The sequence below is a fragment of the Saccopteryx leptura genome, chromosome 6, assembly GCF_036850995.1.
Source record: "Saccopteryx leptura isolate mSacLep1 chromosome 6, mSacLep1_pri_phased_curated, whole genome shotgun sequence".
Lineage (NCBI taxonomy): Eukaryota > Metazoa > Chordata > Mammalia > Chiroptera > Emballonuridae > Saccopteryx > Saccopteryx leptura.
Genome location: NC_089508.1, coordinates 145739123 through 145765740, shown reverse-complemented (window position 1 = coordinate 145765740; position 26618 = coordinate 145739123). Strand labels below are relative to the sequence as shown.

General features: G+C 42.7%; 2 protein-coding genes across 4 annotated transcripts in view; one reads left to right on the top strand and one right to left on the bottom strand.

Annotated features, from left to right (window-relative positions):
- HBP1 (HMG-box transcription factor 1) overlaps window positions 1–14159 on the top strand; it is a 40219-nt gene extending 26060 nt beyond the window's left edge. For both annotated transcript variants that reach the window (XM_066342436.1, XM_066342437.1), the window contains exons 7-11: window positions 542–698; window positions 1316–1460; window positions 9234–9551; window positions 11877–12018; window positions 13087–14159. In XM_066342436.1, coding sequence (XP_066198533.1) covers window positions 542–698; window positions 1316–1460; window positions 9234–9551; window positions 11877–12018; window positions 13087–13104 — 780 coding nt within the window. In that variant the 3' untranslated portion in view covers window positions 13105–14159. The remainder of the gene's footprint in view (window positions 1–541; window positions 699–1315; window positions 1461–9233; window positions 9552–11876; window positions 12019–13086) is intronic.
- The window catches only part of COG5 (component of oligomeric golgi complex 5), a 444866-nt gene continuing 431526 nt past the window's right edge, over window positions 13279–26618 (bottom strand). For both annotated transcript variants that reach the window (XM_066342433.1, XM_066342435.1), the window contains 3 exons: window positions 24986–25112; window positions 24499–24578; window positions 13279–15399 (listed from right to left, as the gene is read on the bottom strand). In XM_066342433.1, the coding sequence (XP_066198530.1) occupies window positions 15276–15399; window positions 24499–24578; window positions 24986–25112 (331 nt within the window). In that variant the 3' untranslated portion in view covers window positions 13279–15275. The remainder of the gene's footprint in view (window positions 15400–24498; window positions 24579–24985; window positions 25113–26618) is intronic.

The window sequence follows — 26618 nt, the reverse complement described above, 5'->3', positions numbered from 1 at the left end:
ATTAATAAAAGTACTTAATGACTTCCTTAGTACCCTCTCAAAGGAAAGGTGAAAGTCCTGTGCCTTTTGCTGAGACCCTTTATTTACTGACTAGCCCCTCCTTTTCAGCCTTGCCCCAACTCCCAACTCATATTGTATTTTTAGCAAACAGCACACCCCAAGCAGTTGTTAGTTACAACTCTTCCTGGTATGAGGCATGTTCTTCTCCCTTTCTCAATTTCATTCTTTTAAATCTTGTTCAAATAGGAATCAGAAGCCTCCTAATCTCTTTCTCTTGGAATTAATGTCTCCTTTATTAAATTGCATTAGCATTCTTTATACTTGAATTAAAATGCTTATTTCATTCTGCCTTATATTGTGATTTATATATGTGCTTTTTGGGGGGGAAGCTTTTTTCACTATTGAGTTGAAGGCACCTTAGAGACAGGGATCCTGTCTTGTTTGTTTTTACCTTTTCAACAAAGATATACCCATAATAGGAACTTAACCATGTGTTAAATCGAATGTTGCCAGTTCATTCATTATATGTATGTATTTTCAGGGTTATGGTTCTGATGGCCTAAAGTTGCTGTCACATGAAGAAAGTGTATCCTTTGGCGAGTCTGTACTGAAGTTGACTTTTGACCCTGGTACAGTAGAAGATGGTTTACTAACTGTGGAGTGTAAGCTGGACCACCCTTTCTATGTTAAAAATAAAGGTAGGGCTTCAATTTGAATTTGTAGTCACTTTTTAAAGAAATCTTAAATCTATTAATATGTCTTTGATGATTAAGAAATTTGAAGGGAAAATTTCAAACTAAATAAAACCTACCTTAGGAAATGCCTTATAATGCTTAAATGTCTTAGTGGTAATCACACCGAGCTCTGCTTCCTATGGGTGTGAGTCACTTTTTGATTCGTGTAGCATACAACAGTAAGCTCTGTAATCTTGGTATATAGTTCAGGGAAACAAATATTCTGGTAATTGCATTTTGGTTTAGGGTTACCAAATCTGCTGTTTACCTGAATCACCACAGAGCCCTGTTAAAATGCCTCCATGTTAACTACTTCAGAGTATTTCATGGTCTTGCTCATCATTTATTACTCGTGCAGATTGATGGATGTGCTGACAGATAGACTCTGTTAATAAAATGCTAAATTAAACTACATTTTGGAGGGCTTTTACATTGCTTAAAGATTTATGGTAAATTTACATGATTTTTAGAAAATCTTTTGGGGACTTATTTTTAAGAGTCAGAAATTATATGTTTTATAATAAATAATTTGAATGCTTTCTGTCAATTCTTTATACAGCTGTTATTTGATTTAACTTTAGGTTGGTCATCGTTTTACCCAAGCTTGACTGTGGTGCAGCATGGCATCCCATGTTGTGAGATTCATATTGGTGACGTATGTCTACCTCCTGGACACCCTGATGCCATTAATTTTGATGATTCAGGTGTTTTTGATACATTTAAAAGGTAATATTGGATTCTTTTTTTCTGTTTAAAGTTTACTCTAAATCTCCCAAGTGATTGCTAAGTCAAATATTTAAGAAGTTACACCTTTAAAAGTTTGAGAATTAAAAAAACAAACAAACTTAAAGTATATATGCATGGTTAAGTGAAAAAATGTTAGATAAAGTAAAATAACAGCTCATGGAGAGTTTTACAGAGTAGTCATAGAGGAAAAGTGAGTACGTAAAACACTAAAGATGACCAAGAATTAAAAATCTGGCTATTCCTGGCCGGTTGGCTCAGCGGTAGAGCGTCGGCCTAGCGTGCGGAGGACCCGGGTTCGATTCCCGGCCAGGGCACACAGGAGAAGCGCCCATTTGCTTCTCCACCCCTTTGCCGCACTTTCCTCTCTGTCTCTCTCTTCCCCTCCCGCAGCCAAGGCTCCATTGGAGCAAAGATGGCCCGGGCGCTGGGGATGGCTCTGTGGCCTCTGCCTCAGGCGCTAGAGTGGCTCTGGTCGCAACATGGCGACGCCCAGGATGGGCAGATTATCGCCCCCTGGTGGGCAGAGCGTCGCCCCATGGTGGGCGTGCCGGGTGGATCCCGGTCGGGCGCATGCGGGAGTCTGTCTGACTGTCTCTCCCCGTTTCCAGCTTCAGAAAAATGAAAAAAAAAAAAAAAAAAAAAATCTGGCTATTTGTTTTTAACCAGTTGATAAATCTCTTAAATAGTACTTTGTAGTTAACTATCTTTTTTCTTTTCTCCCCTCCCCCTCCCTCTCCCCCTCCCTTGTTCTCTCTCTTCTCTTCTCCTCTCTTCTCTTTTTTTCTTTTCTTTTCCAAGTGAGAGGAGGGGAGAGAGATAGACTTCCACATACACCCCAACTGGGATCCATCTGGCAACTCCCATCTAGGGCTGATGCTCTGCCCATTTGGGGCCATGCTTACAATGGAGCTATTTTTAGCACCTGAGGTGGAGGCTCCATGGAGTCATCCTCAGCTCCTGGGCCAATGTGCCCAAATTGAGCCATGACTCTGGCTGGGGAAGAGAGAGAAAAGCCGGAAGGAAAGCACATGGTCACTTCTCTTGTGTGCCCTGACTAGGAATCGAACCTGGGGCTTCCTTACACTGGTCAACGTTCTACCACTGAGCCAACCTGCCAGGGCCTTTAAACTTTATACATTTTTTTAGGGAGAGGGAGGAACAAACGGACAGACAGGAAGAGAGAGAAATGGGAAGCATGAATATTTCATTGAGGCTCCTTAGTTGTTCATTGATTGCTTTCTCATATGTGCCTTGACCTAGTGAGCTATAGCTGAGCCCATGACCCCTTGCTCAAGCCAGTGACCTTGGGCTTCAAGCCAGCGACCTTTGGGCTCAAACCATTGACCATGGGGTCGTGTCTGATCCCACATGCAAGCCGGTGATCCTGTGCTCAAGCCGGTGACCTCAGGGTTTCGAACCTGGGTTCTCAGCATCCCAGACCGATGCTCTGTCGACTGCTCCACCACCTGGTCAGGCACTCAGTAACATCTTAAAGATTGGATTCTCAAAGCCATTTGATTACATCCCTCCTGTACACTGAAAAAAACTAGAAAATGAGATAAAACTTTATGATGTGATACTTTTATTATGTAGATCAGATCTTTTTTTTTTTTTATTTTAATTTTTTTACAGGGACAGAGAGAGAGTCAGATAGAGGGATAGATAGGACAGACAGACAGAAACGGAGAAAGATGAGAAGCATCAATCATTAGTTTTTTGTTGCGACACCGTAGTTGTTCATTGATTGTAGTTGTTCATTGATTGCTTTCTCATATGTGCCATGACCGTGGGCCTTCAGCAAACTGAACCCCCCCCCCCCACTCGAGCCAGTGACCGTAGATCAGATCTTATGTTTTGGTTACAGTGTAAATTAAATTTTGAAAGATAATTTGTCTAGTTTACAACACAATGTCAGCAATCCTGTTCCTCTGTATATGTGCGGTAGAAGAATAAACTTGTAGACGTGCACTAGGAGCTAGGTAAACAATTCTATAGCTATATTGTTCATGATAATAAAACTTGGAAACAATATCAATCAATATTCATTAACTGGAAAGTAAATAAAAAATAAATTGTGATATAGTCATACCATGGAATTCTCTGTCAGTGGAGGATTAATGAACCTTAGATACAGATTTTGAAACACGAATCCGTTTTAGAAAGAATGTTAAGTGCAAATTAGTCTAAAAAATACAGTATGCTTCCTTTTTTTTTTTTTTAGTATGTTTCCATTTTCTATGGAATCAGATGTTTTTTTTAAAATACACTGCTCACAGAATTTAGGGGATATTTTATAGCTTCATAATTCATTTTGAAATATCCCCTTATTTTTGTGAGCAGTATATATTTACTAAAATTAGGAATATAATTACATGTATAATACATATAACACATACACAGTTATGCTGCAGGTCATTAGTACCACCTCTACGTTCAAGGGCTGAACTGGGCACACAGTGAAAGGACACAAAGCAAAATTGGGAAAATTAAAGGCACAGGTGAAGTCTGGGAAAAGCCAGGCTTCCAAGACCCTCTCCCAGTAGAGTCAGACAGGACTTGCTTATTTCTGTCAGACGCAGTGAGTTGTGACAGGTATGCAGTGTTATCTGCCAGGGAGGCTTGTAGACACTCAGCAGGGTTTTTATTGGGAGCTGGTAATCTGAGCTGCCTCAGGCTTGGCACATACCCAGTTCTAAACTTCCAAAGGGAAAGCAGGCATTCAGGGTCCACCATATTGTTTGTATACAGTTCAGGCATAGTGAGCCACTCGCTCAGTTGTGGGAATGATGGGAACCTTTCCGAAATTCAAGTTAATCAAGGGCTAGCCTTGTAAGTAAATTTGATAGCAGTCAGGCCTGCTATATTAATTCTCTCTGCAAACAAAATATTACAGGTGCTGGCCTGTTAACTCAGTTGGTTAGAACGTCAACCTTAAATGCCAAGGCCGTGGGTTCTGTCTCCCGTCAGGGCACCTGTGGGAACTGGCCATCGAATGCACAACTAAACGGAAAAACAAATAAATGCTTCTCTTTCCCTCCCTCCCTCTTCCTCTAAAATTAATCAATTAAAAAAAATTATTAGCCCTAGCCAGTTGGCTCAGTGGTAGAGTGTTGGCCCAGTGTACAGATTTCCCAGGTTTGATCCCCGGTCAGGGCACACAAGAGAAGCGCCCATCTGCTCCCTGTGGAAGTATTTACATATATTATGCATAAAAATGTATTTAACATCTAATGTACTGTACAGGTAAAACTTTACTTGCTTCTAAGACAGGGGTCCCCAAACTTTTTACACAGGGGGCCAGTTCACTGTCCCTCAGACTGTTGGAGGGCCGGACTATAAAAAGAACTATGAACAAATCCCTATGCACACTGCACATATCTTATTTTAAAGTAAAAAAAACAAAACAGGAACAAATACAATATTTAAAATAAAGAATAAGTAAATTTAAATCAACAAACTAAGCAGTATTTCAATAGGAACTATGGGCCTGCTTTTGGCTAATGAAGTGGTCAATGTGCTCCTCTCACTGACCTTTCGGAAGTGCAGCGGGGGCCAGATAAATGGCCGCAGGGGCCCGCAGTTTGGGGACCCCTGTTCTAGCTTGGTAAGGACCAGAAATAAGCAATAAATTGATGAGTTCTTAAACAAAATTGTAGCTCTCCTGGAGAAAGAAGTTTCTAAGCAGGAGTATGATGTGAAGACGCCCTTTTCCAGACACAGAGTAGAGATCAGTCTTCCAGGTATCAGGCAGGTTTAAAACAGTTACTTCTGACTTTGTGAAGTTGATGTTTCTGTTCAAGTAATACGACTTAACAAGCATATTGAGTGCCTATTATGACCAGGCACTATACATATATTAACTTAATTTTCACTACCCTGTTAGTAGATTATATCCTCATTTTACCGAGAGAGAGAACTAAAGCTGAGAGAGGTCAAAGAGGTATGCCCCAAACAGCCAGTTAGTATTAGAACTGGGATTCAAGTCAGTAACTTACAAGGATTCCAGATTTAGTATACATTAATAGATAGCTCCAACTGAGTACCTGCTGTGTGCCAGCTTCTGCCCTAAGCTTTGTTATGTCTATTATTCTTTTAGCAATGTACCATTGCACACCAGGTGTTATCTTCATTTTATGAATATGTAAACTGAGGCGAGAGGGTTTAACTTGCCCAAGGTTATATTATTAGTAAGTGGCAGAGGTGGGATTTGAACCCAAATTTTGAACTATTATGTTTTGCAAAATTATTTTATCCTCTCATTCATCACATTTGAGGGCTTAGTATATGGTGGCATTGGGATTTAAAATCACTTAAGACATGGGCCTGACTTGTGGTGGCGCAGTGGATAAAGCATCGACCTGGAATGCTGAGGTCACTGGTTCAAAACCCTGCAGTTGTCTGGTCAAGGCACATAAGGGAGTTGATGTTTCCTACTCCTTCCCCCTTTCTCTCTCTCTCTCTCTCTCTCTCTCCTCTCTAAAATGAATGAATGAATGAATAGAAAAGACATGGGCCTGCCCCTTCACTTCCAGTCTAGAGAAAGAAGTGCATTGGTGAATGCTGATTTAGACAGGTAGCCTGGTGCAGACAAGCCTCTGGGGCTGGAAGGCTTGAGTGCAGGTCCTGGCTCTGCGATAGATTTGCTTTGGAAGCTGCAGTGAGTTAACCTTTTATGGCTCTTTTATTATTATTTTTAATCTTTAAAAGAAGGATAGTGTTCAAGGGAAGATTAAATGAATACATAAGACATAATAGAGATTACACTATTAAGGAGTTTTTCTTTAAGAATAATAACGTGATAGTGAAGGTCAGAAAAGGCATTCTACGTTTAATGAATTGCATGTACAAAAAGCAGCGGTAGAAACAAGGCACATTTCAGGAACTGCAGACAGTGAAGAAACAGATGCTGAGGTGGTGTAGTAAAAGGCCAGGCTGTTTTTATAATAGTCTACGTAATATTTTAATGCTGTAGTTATATCAAAATCCTGAATTCTGTGGTTGAATATTTCAAACTTCTTTAAATTGTATCCATACTAGAAATAAGTGATGGTTATATTTGTGCCACTAGATGGTGGAGTTTTCAAATTTCAGTGGTTAATTAGCTTATTTTAAAATTTTTTTTGAAATATATTTGACATATAGCGTTTGTGTAAATTTAAGATGTACAACTTGCTGATTTATTTATTTATTTATTTATTGTGACAGAGTCAGAGAGAGGGACAGATAGGGACAGACAGGCAGAAATGGAGATGAGAATCATCAATTTGTAGTTGTGGTACTTTAGTTATCATTGATTGCTTTCTCATATATGCCTTGACACATGGGGCTACAGCAGAGGGAGTGACCCCTTGCTCAAGCCAGCGACCTTGGGCATAAGCTAGCGACCATGGGCTTCAAACTTGTGACATTCAGGCTCAAGCCAGTGACCATGGGGTCATGTCTACAATCCCACACTCAAGCCAGTGACCCTGCACTCAAGCTGGATGAGCCCGCCCTCAAGCTGGTGACTTCGGGGTTTCAAACCTAGGTCCTCTGCGTCCCAGTCCAACACTCTATCCATTGTGCCACCACCTGGTCAGGCACAACATGCTGATTTAATATATTTAATATGATTGCCATTGTGATAATTAGTCCCTCTATTATGTTACATAATTCTTTTTCATGGTTGGAATAATTAAGTTCTAGTCTCTTAGTGGTTTGATAATACAGATTGTCGTCTATGTTCACCTGTGATCTCTAGGGCTTATATATTACTCACTGCAAGTTTATACACTTAAGCAACATCTGTCCTATACCTCTGACTCCTCATTCCCTGGTAACTGTTTTTATAAATTTGGCTTTTTTAGATTCCACATGTTAGTGAGATTACATAGAACTTGTCTTTTTCTTATTAATTTAAATTTTATTTTTTGATTTGAGAGAGAGATAGGGAAGGAGAGAGTTGGAGGACAGTGAGAAACATCAGTTCGTAGTTGCTTCACTTTAGTTGTATATTGATTGCTTCTCATACGTGCCTTGAGTTGGGTGTCTTAGGTTAAACCAGTGACCTTGGGCTCAAGCCAGCCACCTTGGGATCATGTTGATGATCCTGTGCTCAAGCCAGAGATTCTCAGCATTCTGGGTAGGTGCTTGACCCACTCAGTCAGGCAGTGCTTGTCTTTTCCTGTCCAGCTTATCTCACTTAGCATAATGTCCGCAGCGTCCATCCGTGTGTTTTCTTACCCCATTTTGAAATCTTTTGATATTTCAAGTTGTAATTAAATATTTGCATCCAGTAGAGATGAATAATTTTGTGTCAGATTAATTTATAATATACTGCTCACAAAAATTAGGGGATATTTTGTAGCTTCATGTTCATTTTTAAATATCCCCTAATTTTTGTGAGCAGTATACTTAAGTTTGCTGCTTTTTAAAATTATATTTGGGAGTTGCTTAAGATGGCAAAAATTACTTCTCTGACCTAATACTGATTGGGTGCGTTCATTAGATGATTTTGGAGTCACACTTTAAGTACATTTATTTCATATAATACCCTTCAGAAAGACACAGTGGTTGATAACTGGTGTAAGTTATTTTTACTATGTGTAGTTAGTAGCATGGACCTCATTTGTTTTGCTCTCTCTGTCTTTAGAATAATTAATAATCTCATGCTTTACCTTTAGGTAGATAATAAATACTTCTATAGCTGATATCAACCTGTTTTGATGTATTACCAGAGTTTTTGTGTCTGGGAGAGGAGGAGGAGTTGGGTTTAGAATAAGAAATGTGTGAAAAGTTTTCCAGTAAGACAAAGTATAAGCAGAAGGAGTTAACATAATTGGAACAAAAGAATTTTTTTTCACAGGTATATCCTTTACCAAATATAGGCTGTGGTCTACTTTTGCTCTAATTTCCAGCTAGTATTTTCAATTAATGATTATTTGTTGAGATGAGCCAGTGGCAGTTTGAGGTGCCACAGTATTGGTGCGGACATCCGCGGCTTGGAAGTGGACAGGCAGATCTGGGTCTGGATCAGGGGTAGTCAACCTTTTTATACCTACCACCCACTTTTGTATCTCTGTTAGTAGTAAAATTTTCTAACCGCCCACTGGTTCCACAGTAATGGTGATTTATAAAGTAGGGAAGTAACTTTACTTTATAAAATTTGTAAAGCAGAGTTACAGCAAGTTAAAGCATATAATAGCAATTACTTACCAAGTACTTTGTCGGATTTTCGCTAAGTTTGACAGAATAAATATTTATAGAACAACTTACTATAGTTAAATCTGTCTTTTTATTTATACTTTGGTTGTTCTGCTAGTGCCCACCATGAAAGCTGGAGCGCCCACTAGTGGGCGGTAGGGACCAGGTTGACCAGCACTGATCTACAAGTTGTGTCATGTGGAGGGGAACGATTGTTTAGCCTGTTTCTTCCTGTGGCAAGCTTGTAGAGTTGGAGCTGATATTGTTATTAGGCTATGTTTATCATCTGTGTAGTCTGAGGCCTGGAATATATACCAGCCATTCTGTTTTAATTTTCAACTTTTGTATTCCCAGATTTTAAAAAAATACTGTATTTTAGCACATACATAAGTTTTCATTTTATAAGTAACTACCAGTGGCGAAGTTGTTAATGTTGGTAATAGTATATAGGGGAAAATACATTGAAATTTCCAATTAGATGCTAAGGGTTTCTTTTCTATTTTTTAAATCCTGTTTTTACAAATCAGGTAATTAAACTGAATTAAAACCATGTTATAATTTTTCTTTTAGCTATGACTTCACACCTATGGATTCTTCTGCAGTCTATGTGCTAAGCAGCATGGCTCGTCAGCGTCGTGCATCCCTGTCATGTGGAGGACCTGGAGGTCAAGATTTCGCGAGAACCGGGTTCAGTAAGAACTGTGGCTCCCCTGGCTCATCACAGCTCTCTTCTGGTTCTTTGTATGCGAAAGCTGTCAAAACCCACAGCTCAGGGACTGTGAGTGCCACATCTCCTAATAAGTGCAAAAGACCAATGAATGCCTTCATGCTTTTTGCCAAAAAATATAGAGTTGAATATACTCAGATGTATCCAGGGAAAGATAACAGGTAAACATCGTGATGATTCTTTTTTTCTTTTTAATATATTTTTTAAAGATTTTATGTATTCATTATAGAGGGAGGAGAGAGAGAAAGAGAGATGGGGGGGGGGGGGGACAGGAAGCGTCAACTCCCATATGTGCCTTCACCAGGCAAGCCCAGGGTTTCGAACCGGCAACCTCAGCATTTCCAGGTTGACGCTTTATCCACTGTGCCACCACAGGTCAGACATCATAGTGATGATTGTAATAGTTGAGTAACACTTTGGTGTACTTCACAGGAACTGGGCCTGCTTTTGATATTGAGTTCTTTGATTTCTTAGGTTGACTATAAAAAGTTTAAGTGGAATTTTTAGTGTTATGATACCTGGAGGAATAAGTAGGTTACCTAAGTGGTAAGGATGTGCCTTCTAATATAGTATTAAATGTCATTTGTCTGTTAAAGGACACAGTTCTAACAACTGACAGTTCCACCTTGATTGAAAAGCCTTACAGAAAAGACTAGCACTTCCTTGAGTCAGCTTTCATTTAATAGTTGTGTCCTAGTATGCAATGTGCAGACATTGAGAATTTGCAATAACTGCCAGATTTGTCAGGACTAAACCTAGAGGTGTCCTCAGTAGAGCCCAGGGGTAAAAATGCACCCAGTTCTTCCTGTTCTGTTTGCCTTAATCCATCTCTTAAAGCCCTCTACTGCTCACGCCTTCTCAGACCAACCACGTCTCCATGGATGAAAATTACCTTCTTTCAGTCTTCCTAGTTCCCAGTCAAAACTACTGCTTCCTTTAGAAGTCCACATAAAATAATTATCCACATAAAATAATCAGGGCTGAATGTTAAGTGAGCCTAATTTTTATATACTATGTATCTATTTCTGAGGTGTAATTAACATTAGTTTGAGGTATATAGATGACTCAATATTTGTATATATTGTAAAATGATCCCGATAAATCTACTACCTAACATCCAATCACCATACATATAGTTTTTTTGTGTGTGATGAAAACTCTTAAGATCTACTCTCCTGGCAACTTTCAAATAAGCAATACAGTATTATTAAACTGTTTAAGTCCCTCTGTTGTAAGTTATATCCCCAGGACTTGGAAGTTGTACCTTTTGACCATCCTCACCTATTTTGTATCCCCCCCCCCCCCCCATAACTGGTAACTGCCAGTTTGGTTTTGAGTTTAAGTATTTACACTTAAAAAGAGAAGCTTCTTACATCAAATGCATCTCTGATTTAGGAATTGATACATATGTGAATATTTCTTATTGGTTTAACTGCTAAATGTATCAACCGTTATGTGGTGGTACCTTTAGAGACTACTATAAAACCCGTTTTATTTTAATGAAGGCAGATAGAGTAGTGTTTGATTTACTGTGCAGGACAGGAAGTTGACTGCATCAGTCTATTGGATTAAAGTATTACACAGCTGATTCCTTTTTTATCATAGCTGTTTCTCTAAAGCTCAGATGTGTGTCTCTAGCTTCCCTGTCAGTTATTGTAAAATCTTTCCAGGACCTTTTGTTTTGTATGAGTGTCATGAAATGGTTAAAAGCTCCTCATGGAAGGAAGACGGTTTATGTCTACCCTTCCTGAATGAGACTGTTGTAGGTTTGGAAGCAAATTAACAAATACAGAAAATAACTTCAAATTTCTATCATTTTGACTTCTTTCCCTTTGAGTTTATCTAGTTTTCCCAAGTGATAAATACAAAGACTGCCTAAGGTTTATTTGGTCTTAGGAGGTAAACAGTAAGGTATTTATTGTTAATGTGACATGTTCACCATGGTTGCATGAATGAAAAAAGACATCATAATTATTTGATATGGGCACAAACAGAAAGGAAGGATGTTTTTTAAAACAAGATGGATACTGCTGAACTAAATAGTGTCTGCCTTAATGTCTTAAACATCTTTTAAAAACCACTGTACCAGGATAGATCCAGTGGTAATTTAAACTGGTGCTTTTAAATTGCTGGTCCACGGATGGCAGTTGAAAACCAGATTTAAACCATTTCTTTGAAATATTTTCTTTAAATCTGTGCTTTGTAGAACATGTATTTTTTAGCTATTTTAGATACTGTTTGACAATAGGACATTTTGGTGCTGTTCCAAGAGTCTTGAACTGCCAAGATTATGATAAATGCACCATGTGATGGGACTTTACTGGAAATGACTACCATAGTCTTGACCTTTTTTCTCCTCTATGTTGGACGAGATTTTTGTCTTTTTTTTTTTTTCCTTTTTATGATTCTTTCTGAAGTGGCAGCACTTGACATGAGTTTTAATGAAAATCTTGCCTTCACCATTGTGTAAATACTGATTTTTACAGAGCCATAAGTGTGATCCTGGGTGACAGGTGGAAGAAAATGAAGAACGAGGAGAGAAGGATATATACGTTAGAAGCAAAGGCTTTGGCTGAAGAACAAAAACGTTTAAATCCTGACTGTTGGAAGAGGAAAAGAACCAATTCAGTATGTTTTAACAAGTAGTTGGTTAGTGTTATCTTTCCCCAAATTGTACTGGCTTGTTGGACTGATTGTTATATCTTTAAAGGTTGCTATGCTGTTGCTTAGCCTTTCTGTACTTCAGAACCTAATGTTTTTATGCTGTAGGGTAAAGCTGGAGGCTTTCTTTTCTTCATTCAGTGCCTTTACTCTTTAAGCATGGCAGGCAGAAATACCAGACATGCTTAAGAATAGTGTTTGTCTGGAAATGTTGCAGTATAAAAATAATTTTGGAGTGTAGTATTTCTAGCTGGTTCTCAATGGGTGTTAACTCATTAATATCAAAGGAATTTTTTTCTGATTTTTGGGATGGTATGTATGTCTCAGCAGCCTTTTCTTAATTGGTGAGGGGGTGATAAAAGGATTGGAGATAGAGGGGTGTATTACCCAACCTTCAGGGACTTCTGACATCTGTACAGATGTTAATCTGTACTTCTAGATTAACGTCTCTGGGAAGGAGAAGAAATAGAAAGGCCCAGGGAGACTGGTAAAAAGTTTGCACCAAAATACTACTACCTTTAGAGGCTTGATTCTTAGAGCTTTTCCATTACTAGATTAGCATCTTTCTTTTAAATTGTGTTCTTAGATTAAATACAAGATAATGTCACATGATAGAACAGAATGAACTCGATTTGAATATCTAAAAATGAAGGGAAGATATGTTTGCAGCAGGAGGGCTGGCCAAAGAGGTCTGAAATTTTTCTGTGTTTATGCTTGTTTATGTATAGGAACTTAAGAGTTCATGTCTGTTCAAATTTTTCAAGATTTTCTTTTTAAAGAAATAGTGGTCACGTTCCAATATAAAAGGGTGGCTGAATGGACGTATGAAGTTCTTGATTCCCTTAAGGATCAGTCTGCATCTCTTAGATCATTTCTCTCCATTTTCATACATTTTCTGAATGCTTCAGCCATCAGATATTAGTGAACCTTTGAGAAAGTAATGTTGATAAACATATGTCCTTTTTAGTTTTCATTGTTAGAGTTCCTGTCTACTGATTTGTCAGCATTCACTGGGTTTTACTTCTCTCTCTGCAGGGCTCACAGCAGCACTGAGGCAGGGCGTTTCTATTAGGCCTGTGTTTGCATAAACCTGGACTGTTGACGGAAAGACTGAAGAAGATCATGGTCTCACCATTTGTCCTGAATCCGTGTGACCATAAGATACTGATAGCATCAAGTCTTGAAATGATTTAATAATGAGTGAGGATTTGCTTTTTCATTAGAGCATTAAGTAAGCTAAAACTATCAACATTGTAAACCAAATTGCCTTATTTTCCTTCCAAATTTCACATATGTCTATCAGGTAATAATAGGCTTGAAAATGGATATCCTGTGGTGCTAAAGTACAATAGAAAGAGGAGAAGTGTATACATGTTTTATTTTCAATTGTACAAAAGGGGAATTTAAAAATATGTAACTGCTGTTTATACATTGGCTCCTTACTGCTTATTAATCTGTATTGTACACAGACGGAATGAAAGCTGGGCTTGGCCTTTCTTTGAGTGACCACCACATGGCTCAGCATCTGTGCCAAACACAGGAGCTCCGAGTCTGGCCAGTGCCAAGGGGCTACCAGAGCACGTGGCAGGTGGCTGGAGTGCGCGGCCCAGCCTCAGCTGCCTGCTGCAGTTCCTCACACATCCCGGGCCAAGGCACCAGGTGGCAGCACCCACCCATTCCCAGTGAGAGACCTGGCCCAGGCGGGACGTTAATAGCATTGGGATCTAGTCACTGTAATGGTGCTATTAACACTTGATACCATTGTATTTTTACACTTTGTTCTGTATCTCCTCAGCCACATAGCTTAAATATCTTATTTTGTCATCATATCCTTATGGTGGGGGCAGACTGCACTTACTGCAATGCAACACTGGCACTTTACTTTTCCTGACTCTCAAATTAGAGCAGATCCATTGGCAAAACAGTTGCCTTTGCTCTGAGCTACAATCATGGCTTTCATGTTACTTACCAAGTGGAGTTTCTGGTTAGGAATCACAGCTGTAAAATTGATTTCAGTTCATTACACTTCATGATGTTGCCCCAAAATTTTGCACACTATATTCTTGTATATTATTTCAAATAAAATGAAAAAAATTGTTTATCTCTGACTTGTTGATTTTGATTGAAAATTATGTATGACATGTCACAATAACAGGTTCAGGGATAGAAATTAAGTTGCTGGTGGGGTTTTAGGCATTAAGTTAGAAATAAAATGTTAACAGGGTGAGGGCAATAGAAAAAGACCTGTTATTATCTGCTATTTATTAGAATCTTTGTAAAGTAAAACTTTTTATTTTTAACTTGGCATCTCTGTTACGAAGTTAAACAGCCCCAAAGCTGCTTTTAATAAATGCCACACAGTGCCGAGACAGCCTTGTCCTATCTTTATTACAGACAGTGTGTTTGACAGACATTCAGCCAGAACATTCAGCTGCACATCTTTGCTTTGGGACCTGACTGTGGTTCACATACTTTGTTCATATTAGAAACACTTGAGGATGCTTTTGACTTTATTTAAAGAATTATTTTATTTTAGAGGAGAGGTGGGTGGGTGGAGAGAGAAAAGGGGAGTAGTGGGAAACATCAGCTTGCAGTAGTTGCTTCCTGTATGTGCCTTGATTGGGCAAGCCCAGGGTTTCAAACTGGTGACCTCACTGGTAGAGATTGATCCTTGACCCACTGTACCACCACAGGCCAGGCAGAGGGCGCTTTTTAAAAATACTACTGCCTGGCTCCTACCCCAGATGTGTTGATATGGGGTACAAATTAATAGGGTTTTTTAAAGCTTCCACTACTGATTCTAATGTACAACCAGATGTGGAAACCACTGGTCTACATACCTAATGAGAAAAAAAAGGTGGTTGGAGGAAGCAGGGCACTGACTAACTTGACACATACCTTCAAAAGCATGGAGACATAGTGTGCGCTACCTGCAGGGACTCGGGCTGGGAAAGAGAGCAGCTAGCCTTGTAGAGGCCGGAAAAGGAGAAGAGCTGGATATTTTTCTGGGAAATCAGGTCCTGGAATTGAAGGTGGAGGTGATTTTTGACATTTTATGCTACTTAAGCAAAAGGGCTAAAAATAAACAGGAAAAGATCAATAGGGAATACAGAAAAGTTGATAATCTTAAAATACATAGTAAATGGTATCTTTTAGAGTATGTGTCACTTAGTGTATCCGTCACCCCTGAATGTGTTAGCACAGAGTGGAGATGAAGAAATTCTTCACATTGTTACTTGAAGAGCAGACATAGCTTTTTGAAGCAGTTGAACCATTATGGGATAAACTGGTGCAAATTCTTTGCCTTCTCTACTTCTTACTGATTGAACATAAGCTTCCAGGGCTCCCCTGAAAACCAAAATGAAAACAATGTTAAAAAATTACATAGCCCTGGCCGGTTGGCTCAGCGGTAGAGCGTCGGCCTGGCCTGTGGGGGACCCAGGTTCGATTCCCGGCTGGGGCACATAGGGGAGGCGCCCATTTGCTTCTCCACCCCCCCCCCTCCTTCCTCTGTCTCTCTCTTCCCCTCCCGCAGCCGAGGCTCCATTGGAGCAAAGATGGCCTGGGTGCTGGGGATGGCTCCTTGGCCTCTGCCCCGGGCGCTAGAGTGGCTCTGGTTGCGGCAGAGCAACGCCCCCTGGTGGGCAGAGCATCGCCCCTGGTGGGCGTGCCGGGTGGATCCCGGTCGGGCGCATGCGGGAGTCTGTCTGACTGTCTCTCCCGTTTCCAGCTTCAGAAAAAAAAAAAAAAAAATTACATAAATAAAACAGCTTAGAGGGTGTCAATACTTTTAAAGCCCGTTTCTGGAACTGCTCTGCCCAGTCCCAGAAACTAAGTGACCACAGCCTTCAAACGTTTATTGGTAATGTTGCTGTGCTTGAGCCGCAGAACCCCATCTCAGTCTGCATTGTACTTAGTGCTTTAACAATACCATCAGGCTCTCTGCCCTCTGAGATTGTTTTCAATTTTCCTTTCCCGTTTCCCCCTTGGACTTCTGAAAAGCCACATGCAGCTCATGGCTGTTCAGAGCTCACGCCTGGGCAGGTCTGCTCGGAGCATGGGGCTGGGGCCCTTGGTGTACATGGTATCGCCAGTAGGAGCACCGTACTCGTTACTTGATGGAACATGAACCCGCAAAGAGAGTTGCTCTTGCGCTCAAATTTTTGACAAATGATAGTATGATGAGGCAGCCTGAATTTAGTCAAGGGTATGGGATACCAGCCAGCTATTTATGATTACAATGTTCTCTGAACTAGATCAGGGGGTTAGCAAACTGCCCATAGACCTAATCCAGGCTCATGCACTTTGGTTTCTATATTGTCTCTGGTGGCGTTTACACTACAGTGACAGACTGAATAGGCAGGCAGAGGTCACATGGCACGCAAAGCCAGAAATATTTAGTATCTGACCCTTCACGGTAAGTTTTCAATCCTTAAACCAGATGATCTGTTTAAATGTTAGATCATATTTAAGTGGAGCCAAAATAATGGTTAAAAGATCTTTTTTATTATTACTGGTCTATTTAAGTCCCAGATACAACACATTTTTATCATAATTAAAAAAAAATACTAATACTTGAGCTCACATACTCAGTTTTAGTTTCCCTCTAATTCTTAACTGGTAGTTTTGCTCCCAAACCTTGAAAATAGTGTTAATCCTTGCTCAGGGTTGTTCACTTTCTCTTTAACTGTGGGGACACACCTGCTGGAGCTGTCCAGCTCGACACTCACTCGCAGTGCCCCTCCAGCCCCACCACTCACGCTCACAGCCTTGTCTACTACAAAAGTAATCACTCCATTTCCAGCCCTGACCTCCCTCCTGGTTTGTTTCTAACTGCATTCTGGGTATTTACCTGAGTTTTTCCAGGTATCCCTCAAACTTACCTTTCAGACCTAGTGTAGTGCAAACCCACAGAATGGATATACTACGAATAAAACCCAACCTAGTGCACACCATGTGCTTGGTTCAGGTGACAGTGATGTGTCAGTGCAGGTTTACTGACTGTTGTAAATGGACGTCTGCTGGGGATGTTGATAATGGGGGAGGCTGTGCCTCTGGGGGCAGGGGTTGTATGGGAAATCTCTGTACTTTTGCAAATTTGCTGAATCTAAATTTGCTCTAAAAAATGAGTTCTGCCAAAAAACAAATGAAACGGACAAGGAAAAAAAACCACCTCTAGGCTGTTCTGTGCACCTTTCCCTGTTTGAACAAAGGCACCATCACCTCTAAAAGCTCTCCTTCAGTGCTTCACTGAATCAGTTACCAAGTCCTACTAATTTGTCTTCTGTATTTCCACATCCAGTCCTGCCTCCCCCCTTTGCTTCAGTCTGAGTCCTGCCATTATGTGCCCTCATTACTGCTGTGGCATTGCAGATGCTGGCCATCCTGGCGCCCTCATCTCCACACTAGTGGACCTGCCACACTAGTCAGAGCCATCTGCCTGCAGTCCATCACTGGCCATGCCCCAGACCCATTAGGACAATGGGTAAACTCACCCCCCAACCCTGTCTTTGCTACTGCTGAGTTCTAGACAGTTCGCTGTGGCCTAAAAGGGCTCTCAAATCCTTAGTTTCTATTGTTTGTGTTACCAATACATGCATAGCAGCTTTCCCCATTGTGGCTCCAACTCCAATACCCACCAGGGAGAGGTCAGGGGGTGTGCAAACATGATTGCATAGAGATGTCCGTGCCTAACAAGGTAGGGCTATACTACAAAAGGGCCGTTTCTCTTCTACCTCCCTTTCTTGCTTTCTTCCTTGTAGAGCTGTTATTTAGGACCCAGCTCAAATGCACTGTTTTTGAGAAAGCCTTTCCTAACTCCAGGCATCAACAGCTCTGGCTTAGCAAGATCCCAGTGTTTAGGATCCCCGAAGGCTGGCTCTATGCACTGTTCACACGATGTAGAGGACTGGCTGCCCTGTTTAAGCAGCCTAGCAGTGTATCAGGCTCACCCCCCTCCCCCAATCCATGCAGTATGGTCTGGGCTACATTTGAGCTGATTTGCTCATCTGCAAGATGGAAATAATATGTTCATGACACAGGAGAATTAAAAGATAGCATTCTGAAGCACTAGCTCTCTTGCAGGTACAACTATGAACCTAATAAAGCACTTACACTGTCTCCCCACCACCCTTCCCAGGAGACCTCAGGAACTGAGCAAAACATTTACACTTCTACTGGATGAGCCTGTTGCTGGTCAGTTTCCCCTTAAGACTTAACTTTGAAGGCTGGGGCTGTTTTCTTTATTGATGTAACCCTAGGACTGAGTGCTTGATAAATGCATGAGGAATGAATAAAAAAATGAGTTAGAAATACAGGAAGAACTGTGATGAAAAGGCAGAAGTTCAGGAGAGGAAAGGAGAAGCTAATGGTGGCGTCCTCTAGAGAAGCAAAGGCGTGCGCAAAGCGGTTTAATGCTCTCGGAGAAGACTGTTTTGTGAGATGCCTTAGTTCATGTCAGAGCTGAGCCTTAATGAGGCTATTTCTTTATGAAAAAAAAAAGAAAAGACTTGCTTTTAGTAACTTTTCAAGTTGCTACGGCATCCTGCTTGGGCAATCGCCCCACTCCCAAAATGCAGTCCCTGAAGACTTGTACACAGTAGAAAAATGCTCAAGGGCCCAACTGTCTTTGAGACAACAAGATGTATCAAGCTAAGAAATCAGTGCAGTGAAATTCTCAGAAACTGTAATCATTCTGTAATGAGTGGATTAGATCCATTTTATCTAATACAAAAATCAACCTAGTTTCATTTGCACTTAAAAGGGTAAGACATGAACTACACACAAAATGTAAAAGAAAGTTCAGAAATCAATTTGGTTAGTTTTTTTGGTAGTTGTCAAAAACAGTATTAGAGCCATGTAAAGAATAAAAGATTAAAGCTACCCTCCCACATAAAATCAGAGCAAGATTTTCAAGCAATTATTAAATTACTTCATTTGCTTGAGCAAAACATCAGCTTTCTTGAAAGTCAGGCTAGGCATTATGTAAGAATTAGTCCCAACTCTGGTTTGTAATCATAATAGATCATTAGTTACCCTTCCTGAAAAGAATTAGTATAGGAACTGTGCAAACAATTAAGAGAGGAATAACTTGTAACATGGCAATGCTGTTCAATATGATATAAACTAGCCACGTGGAGGCTTTTCTGGGATACAAAATTGTTTTTTGTCAAGCATTATATAGAAGTGTACTTAGTACTGAAATACACACATGACTTCAAGATCTGCCATGTGCCTTCAGGGCCAGGTGAACCCCTGCTTTCTCTGGCTCCATCCTCCCTTTTGGTCTTATCTCGGGCAACTAGTTTCCAGAACTAGTGGGTATCTAGTGCCACAGGGACACCAGGAGAGACTGAATATGACATTCCATCTATAGGACCTGAAGTGCAGGAGCTGAGGGAATGCTTCTTAGCTCTGGGCCCTGGACAAGGCAGAAGGGCAAGGGGCCCACGGATGCATCTGGCACCCAGAACTGTACAATAACTGCAGAGATAAAAAATACCAATAGGACAATAATATCTGGACACATTTTTGACATCGTATAGGTGATCTAACTAGACTAAGGGAAAAGTGAGGGAGAAGCGGTCACAGTAAGAAGACTAAATGGGCCTACCTGCCCAGGTGGTGGTACAGTGGATAGAGTGTCGACCTGGGAAGCTGAGGACCCAGGTTTGAAACCTCAAGGTTGCTGGCTTGAGCACAAGCTCACCAGCTTGAGCATAGGGCCGCCAGCTTGAGCGCGGGGTCATAGACATGACCACATGGTCACTGGCTTGAAGCCCAAGGTCACTGGCTTGAGCTCAAGATCTCTCACTTGAGCGAGGGGTCACTGGCTCAGCTGGAGGCCCCCAGTCAAGGCACATATGAGAAGCAATCAGTGAGCAACTAAAATGACACAGCTCTGAGTTGTTGCTTCTCATCTCTCTCCCTTCCTGCCCGTCCCTCTCTGTTTCTGTCTCAAAAAACAAAAAACTAAATGGGCTGGAGATCAATCCTACCACTTCTGCAGAGCTTGAGAAATCTTTTCACCAAACACTCAGTCTTCATCTTTACTGAAAACACAGCTTTTAGAGGCCCGCAGGTCTCCCGGGCAGCCTCTGCCCCGAGGGCGCCCAGGGCAGGGCACTGCTGCTGGGCACAGAGTGGGTGCGGTCCCCCCCCCCTTGGCCCCGGGGGTCAGTGCATGCTCAAATTTTAAAGTTAACTTGGCAAGTATCCATTTAGATAACGCTAGAGAAACATCTGCTGTCGAAAGGGACAGAAAGGAAGCTCTGGAGAAACCTGTGGTATCACAGGAGACACAAGGCAGGCAGAGTTCCCTTTCGCCACTTGTTCAGGAGCAGGAGGCTCGCCACACTCAGGCTGCCCTGTTTCATGACAACCTAACACACTGCCTGGGAGGAACAGGAGGGTATATGGCAAGCTTTGCCCCCAGAGCCAAACAAATTTACTGACCTTTAAAGAGCAACACTCACCCTGGGTTTATCTCCAGGGGAAGAAACTCGCCCAGTGTGCAGGGACAGAGCCAGCTGCAGTAACAGCTAAGAGACAAAATGCTCCAGGACAAAGCTCCACCTCGTCCACAGCCTGGGCCCAGCAGTCGCAGGGCTCGGAATGCTGCAGGGAGGGCTTGGTTTGCAGCTCAGAGCACAAGACTCTGCTAGCACATGTGTGGGTTAGAGCTTGTTTAAAAAGCATGACATTATTTTTTAGCATGATTTTCAGTTGCTAAATATAGGCTTAGCAACAGTGCTTCTGATGAAATCACCCAGGAGGCATGTTTAAAGAGAATTAACGGAAAAGGATTTGTGATGTGTCCACAGCAGTCAACTGTTGTGGGTGAAATTCCAACTGGTTAAGAAGACAAAACTGATCCTTGTTCAATTAACTGAATTCTAAATACTCTTCTATTCCTAAGTGGGCTGCAGGTGAGCAAGTCTTTGAGACTTAGAACAAAAAATGCCCGGACACTGCCGAGTCCTTAGTTAGACCGGGCCCAGAAGCCTTCTTTGAGGTGGTTGGAGCCAGTGTCAGGGCTGTGGGGAGGCTGGCCCAGCACCCTCCCAATTCTCGGTCAGATGCTCATGGCTGAGAAGAGTACAGCTAAGCAAGTACAGAAGAGCAGGGCCCAAACTAATGTACTTTCCCCTCAGAGGTGCAGAGGCTGAGGGATTCAGGCAGGCTCGAGACACCACACCTGAGGGCTCAGTGCCCTCCCTAAGGCTGGACCCGTGTCCCTCACTGGCCTCCGACAGTACCCTCCCTGGTGGACCTGTCACCTGGCACCGGGCAGGGCTCAGCCCTGGCTGTGCTGCAGAACTGACCAGGCAGCTGTAAGGAACTGGAGGCCAGGTTCCGCTCTAGTGTCTCAGCCAGTCAGGGTGTGGCCTGCACACCAGGGTTTTCAAAGCTCTGTGAGTGACTCCTGTGTGCAACTTGGTTGACAGCACATCACCACATATGCTTTAGGTAACCCAACTCATCACCTGGTCTCAGGCTCCAGAAGGCCTGTTGGGTGTGATCCCCAGAGCGACATTGTTGGGATCTGGGAGACCTGAGAATGGTTTCCAGAGCTGTTGATTTGGAGGAGAAATGTGACAAGGAGCTGAATGATGACCTAAAGGTTTTCTCACTTGCTGAATAAATGACAGTGACACTTTATCCAAGACAAGGAGTCTAGAAGAATAAGCAGATTTGAAAGGAAAGATGATTTGATTTTTGGGGAACTTTGAGGGGCAACAGAAGACAGCAAGCTTGCTGGCCCGGCCTTAGGCAATCAAGGTGAGACAGACCTGGGAGCCATGGGACAGAGGACAGCACGAGACATGGGTCCGGACAAGCTCACTTGGAGACCCAAGGGTCGGAGACCCAAGGACAGACGGAATGTTAAAGAAAATGAGCCAGGAATAAGCTGTGAGAAATTATGGCATTTCAGAGCAGACAGAAGACAACTCAGCAAATGAGATAGAGGAAAAAAGTGGCAAGAAAAGTTAGAACACAAAGAGGTGGATCCTGACCAGTTGGCTCAGCAGTTGTTCAGAACATCCGCCTGGCATGTGGAAGTCCTGGGTTCAATTCCTGGCCAGGCCATACAGGAGAAGCGCCCATCTGCTTCTCTATCCTTCGTCCTCCCCCTTTCTCTTTTTCTCTCTTCCCTTTGCCAGCCATGGCTCCAATGGCTTGAGCAAGTTGCCTCCCTCACCCCCCAGATGCTGAGTATGGCTCCACGATCTAGTCTCAGGTGCTGAAATAGCAACAGAGCAGCAGCCCCAGTGAGCAGAGCATCGCCCCCTAGTGGACTTGCCAGGTGGATTCTGGTCGGAGTGCATGTGGGAGTCTGTCTCTCTGCCTCCTGAATAGAGAGAGAAAGAGAGAGAGAGAGAGAAGAGAGGGATGGAGGGAGGGAGGGCAGAAGGAAGGAAAGGAAGGAAAGAAGGAAGGAAGGAAAGGAGGAAGGGAGGGAGGGAGGGAGGGAGGGAGGGAGAAAGAGAAAGAAAGAAAGAAAAGAAAAGAAAAGAAAAGAAAAGAAAAAAGAAAAGAAAAGATAGATGACAGATATGGCTGCAGTGCCATGCAAGCTCAGAGAAGGCAGGGTTGCATCTCAGTCTGCTGTGTCCTCAGGCCTGGCACCAAGTCAGCGTCAATAAAAAAGCCAGTCAGTCAGTCAGTGGGGGAGCAGTTTCAAGAAGGAGGTGGTCGGAGAGACAAGATGGCGCTGGAGTAGGCGGACGTACCAACATCTACGTCCCAGAACCAAAGTGGATTACAAACTAATTTTATGAACTATCATCTGGAAAAACCAACCTTGGACTAAACTAAGAGGACTCTTCAACCAAGGAATACTGAAGAAGCCACACCGAGACTGGTAGGACAAGTGGAAACGGGGAAACGCGGAGAGGGCTGCCCAGCTCCCCGGAGCGAAAAGCAGCAGGGAGAGACTCCCGTGGCGGGAACTTAGTGTATCCCAAGGTTCTCTTTACCATGCCACGGTCGCAGAGCTCCAGGGAAAAGCAACCTGGTCTCAACTCTCCAGGCAGAGGAGAACAGAAGCTCCATATCCACACATGCTGCAAATGGCTTTTCCAGTCTACCTGAATCATTACCAGCTAGAAGCAGCTGTCATTGGGACTTGGACATGAGCTGCAAAGTATAGAATGCTGACAACAATTCCAGCGCCATGCGGACTTTTCCTGTGTGGACTTTTCCTGGACTCCTGCTCCCTGTGACAGCTCCTAACAGACTGAACTGTGGTTGGGTTGCATTTCTCAGGGATTTGGCATGGTGATGGGGCCAACTTGGACTTGGTGACCATGTTAAGGACACTACTCTTTTATGGATTCTTGCTGTATTGGCCAAGAGTTTGCTTAAAGGCTTTTAATCACTGTAAAAAAAATAGAAGACTGGATAAAGAAGATGGGGCACATATACACCATGGTATACTATTCAGCTAGAAGAAATGATGACATCGGATCACTTACAGCAGAATGGTGGAATCTTGATAACATTATGCGGAGTGAAATAAGCGAATCAGAAAAAAACAAGAACTGCAGGACTCCATACATTGGTGGGACATAAAAGCGAGACTAAGAGACATGGACAGGAGTGTGGTGGTTACGGGGGGTGGGGGGAGGGAAGGAGGAGGGGTACAAAAAAAAAACTGGATAGAGGGTGACGGAGGATGATCTCTCTTTTGGTGATGGGTATGCAGCAGAATTGAATGACAAGATAACCTGGAAATGTTTTCTTTGAATATATGTACCCTGATTTATTGATGTCACCCCATTAAAATAAAAATTTATTTATAAAAAAAAAAAAAATAGAAGGAGGTGGTCAACTCCAGCTAAACTGCAGAGGGTAAGAGCGGGATGCTTGGACGTGGTGCTAAGAGGCCTCTGGAGAGTGTGGTGAAGACATTTTGGAGAGTGCTGATGGAAGACAAGGCTTGCTATGTGATGTAGCAAGTGACAGTGAAAGCCTCCTGCCCGGGGGAGGAGACACAGGGAAGATGCTGCACTGGTGGCACACGCGCGCGGAAACACAGTGGGTATACAGAGGAGCGGGCATCTAGGCAGATGCTGGCTCGCCCTTGTTTCCTACCAGTAACAAAACCAGGTTTGAGTCGGTTTAACAGTGGACCAGAGGGCAGTTAACCGCCCAGCTGAGACTGGCTCTCAAAACCGCAAGTGCACAGTTCTTAGGCTGCCTCAGGCGTGGGCGAGCACACAGGGACATAAAGATTTGGACGCGAAGGGACCGGAAAGCAATACTGGTGCCCAACCGGGCGGCCGGCCGCACTCCCCGCTGTGAGCCCTGCAGTAATGCGACCAGAGGCCAGAGGGCGCCACCACACGTGCCGTCCACAGGCCCGCTTCTTCCTCTTCCCCCACGGCTCCCACTCTCCCTGCGCTTCTGAGAACACACAGGTGCACCTGGAGCACACGGCTTTACCTGATGAGGAGGAGCCTGTCCTTCTCCGACGGATGATCATCCAGCCACTGGGAGAAGCGCGCATGGGACCACTCTGCCCTCTGCAGGGTTGAGACACAATTAGAGACGTGCACACAGTTCTTCAGTGAATGGCAGCAAGCGCTGGTTCAAAACGTGCTCCTGACGTGAAACACCTCCCACACCAACTAGCCCTCCGGTAGGCACAGCCCTTGGGTGGGCACCTTCCTAACTTCCAAGGAACCTGTGGATTTGCCAATTGAAGTTGGGTCAGCACAGGAAATGGGGCCTCTATCAGAGAAGCTTTATGAATATAAATCACTTGTGTCCTTACTTAGAGGGATCATTCTAGATTCTTCAGGTAATTCTCACACTACAGGGCAGTAGGAATTTTCCTTCCTTAATGATTCACTGCTAAGACAGAAATCCATGACGAAACAGGACAAAGAGAAGGCCAGCAATGCATTCAGTCAATGCTTCCCTGTATTACCTGGAAAGGGGATTTCAGCTCCGCAGGCGCTCTCGTAAACAAAAACTGAATAATGATGCTGAAAGGAATAATGTCTCCCAGTGCAGGACTACTGGCCACATGTTCACTTGTCTGGAAGAGCAGTGGTCTGAAAGAGGAAAAGCAGAAGTCACTGTGTACTGTTCACCAGTAAAAGAGGTAAATTGCTGGAAAAACCATAATAGTATATTGATACAACAGCATAGGAGTGTAACAGCACAAAAGATGAACAAACAATAGCTTCTTCCTGAACTGGCCAATTCTTAACCACTTCCTAACCCCTCATTCAGCCCGGGCACAGACATTGCCCTTCAGCTCTCTCCTTGACCCCCGGCTCACTGGCCGATGGGTCTCCTTTTCCTTTCTAGTGACTCAGCAAAAATCTCCTCTTAGAGCTCATCAACTAGACACACAGTAAAGCCTTCAGGAAGTTATAACTAACAAATTATCTTCATCAAAACTTTGTTTTCATTTTAAATAAACTCCTTCTTTGGGTTATAATCTAAAGTGAGTCAATTCAAATATTTTCTATACTTTTCAAAGGGCGATTATGTCTTTGTAGATACAAAGCTACTCCTTTGCAGAACAGTCCATCAAAGATTTATGCCAGCTCCCGTCTAGTGCAGTGCCTGTCTGGGGGCACCACCCACCACTCCACGGGAGCACCCACGCAAGCCTGCCCAACTGTCAGTCACCTACCACCTTGTCAAAAGGCTGGCAAGAACAAAGACAAACTCTTATTGACCTGTCCTTGGCATTGGGCTCTGATGGACAACAGGTGATTAGAGGCACAGCTGGAGAGGCTGAATCTCAAGGGATAAGATGGCAGTGACACCTCCTGACAGAGCAGCAGTGATGCTGCACGACGGGACACAGCCTGCGTCACAGGCTGTCCTCGCCCATTGCAATCACTCGTCTACACTGGAGACCTGCACAGGCCAGAGGTGGCATCTGCCTCACACTGGTGCCAAGTCAGGAGTGCTCTCAACAGACATGTGGTTCTTGTAGCATCCAGAATATTATTAGAAAGAATGTCTTTATATTAACTATTTTATAAAATCTACCTCTGATAAGATTTTTCTAATTTCAACTGTTTTATCAAATATTTATCAAAAAATGATTAAAAAATAACATTTATCAGTAATTTATTTTACTTAGTTATTGTTAAAACAGTTCATTTGCATTGTCTATCACCAGAGATTCTTAAAGCTCTAAACAGACCCTGCATCGGCTTGGCATACAGACATCACAGGTTTGACCCCGGGTCAGGGCACACATAAGAAGCAACCATTTCTTTGCTTCTCCTTCTTCTCCCCCTTCTATCTTCCCTTCTTGCAGCCAGTGACTTGACTGGTTGGAGCTTGGCCCCAGGTGCTGAGGAGAACTCGGCTGATTTGAGCATTGGCCCCAGACAGGGGCTGCTGGATGGATCCTGGTCAGGGCACATGTGGGGGACTTTCTCTATCTCCCCTCCTCTCACTTAAAAAAAATTACAACTAAACTATAGAACAACCATCATTCAGAGCCACCTGAAATCTAGCTCAAAAGAAGTCATGTAACTAAGGATATACAGAAGAAGCCACAGCCAGACAGGTAGGAAGAGCAGAAAAGTAGA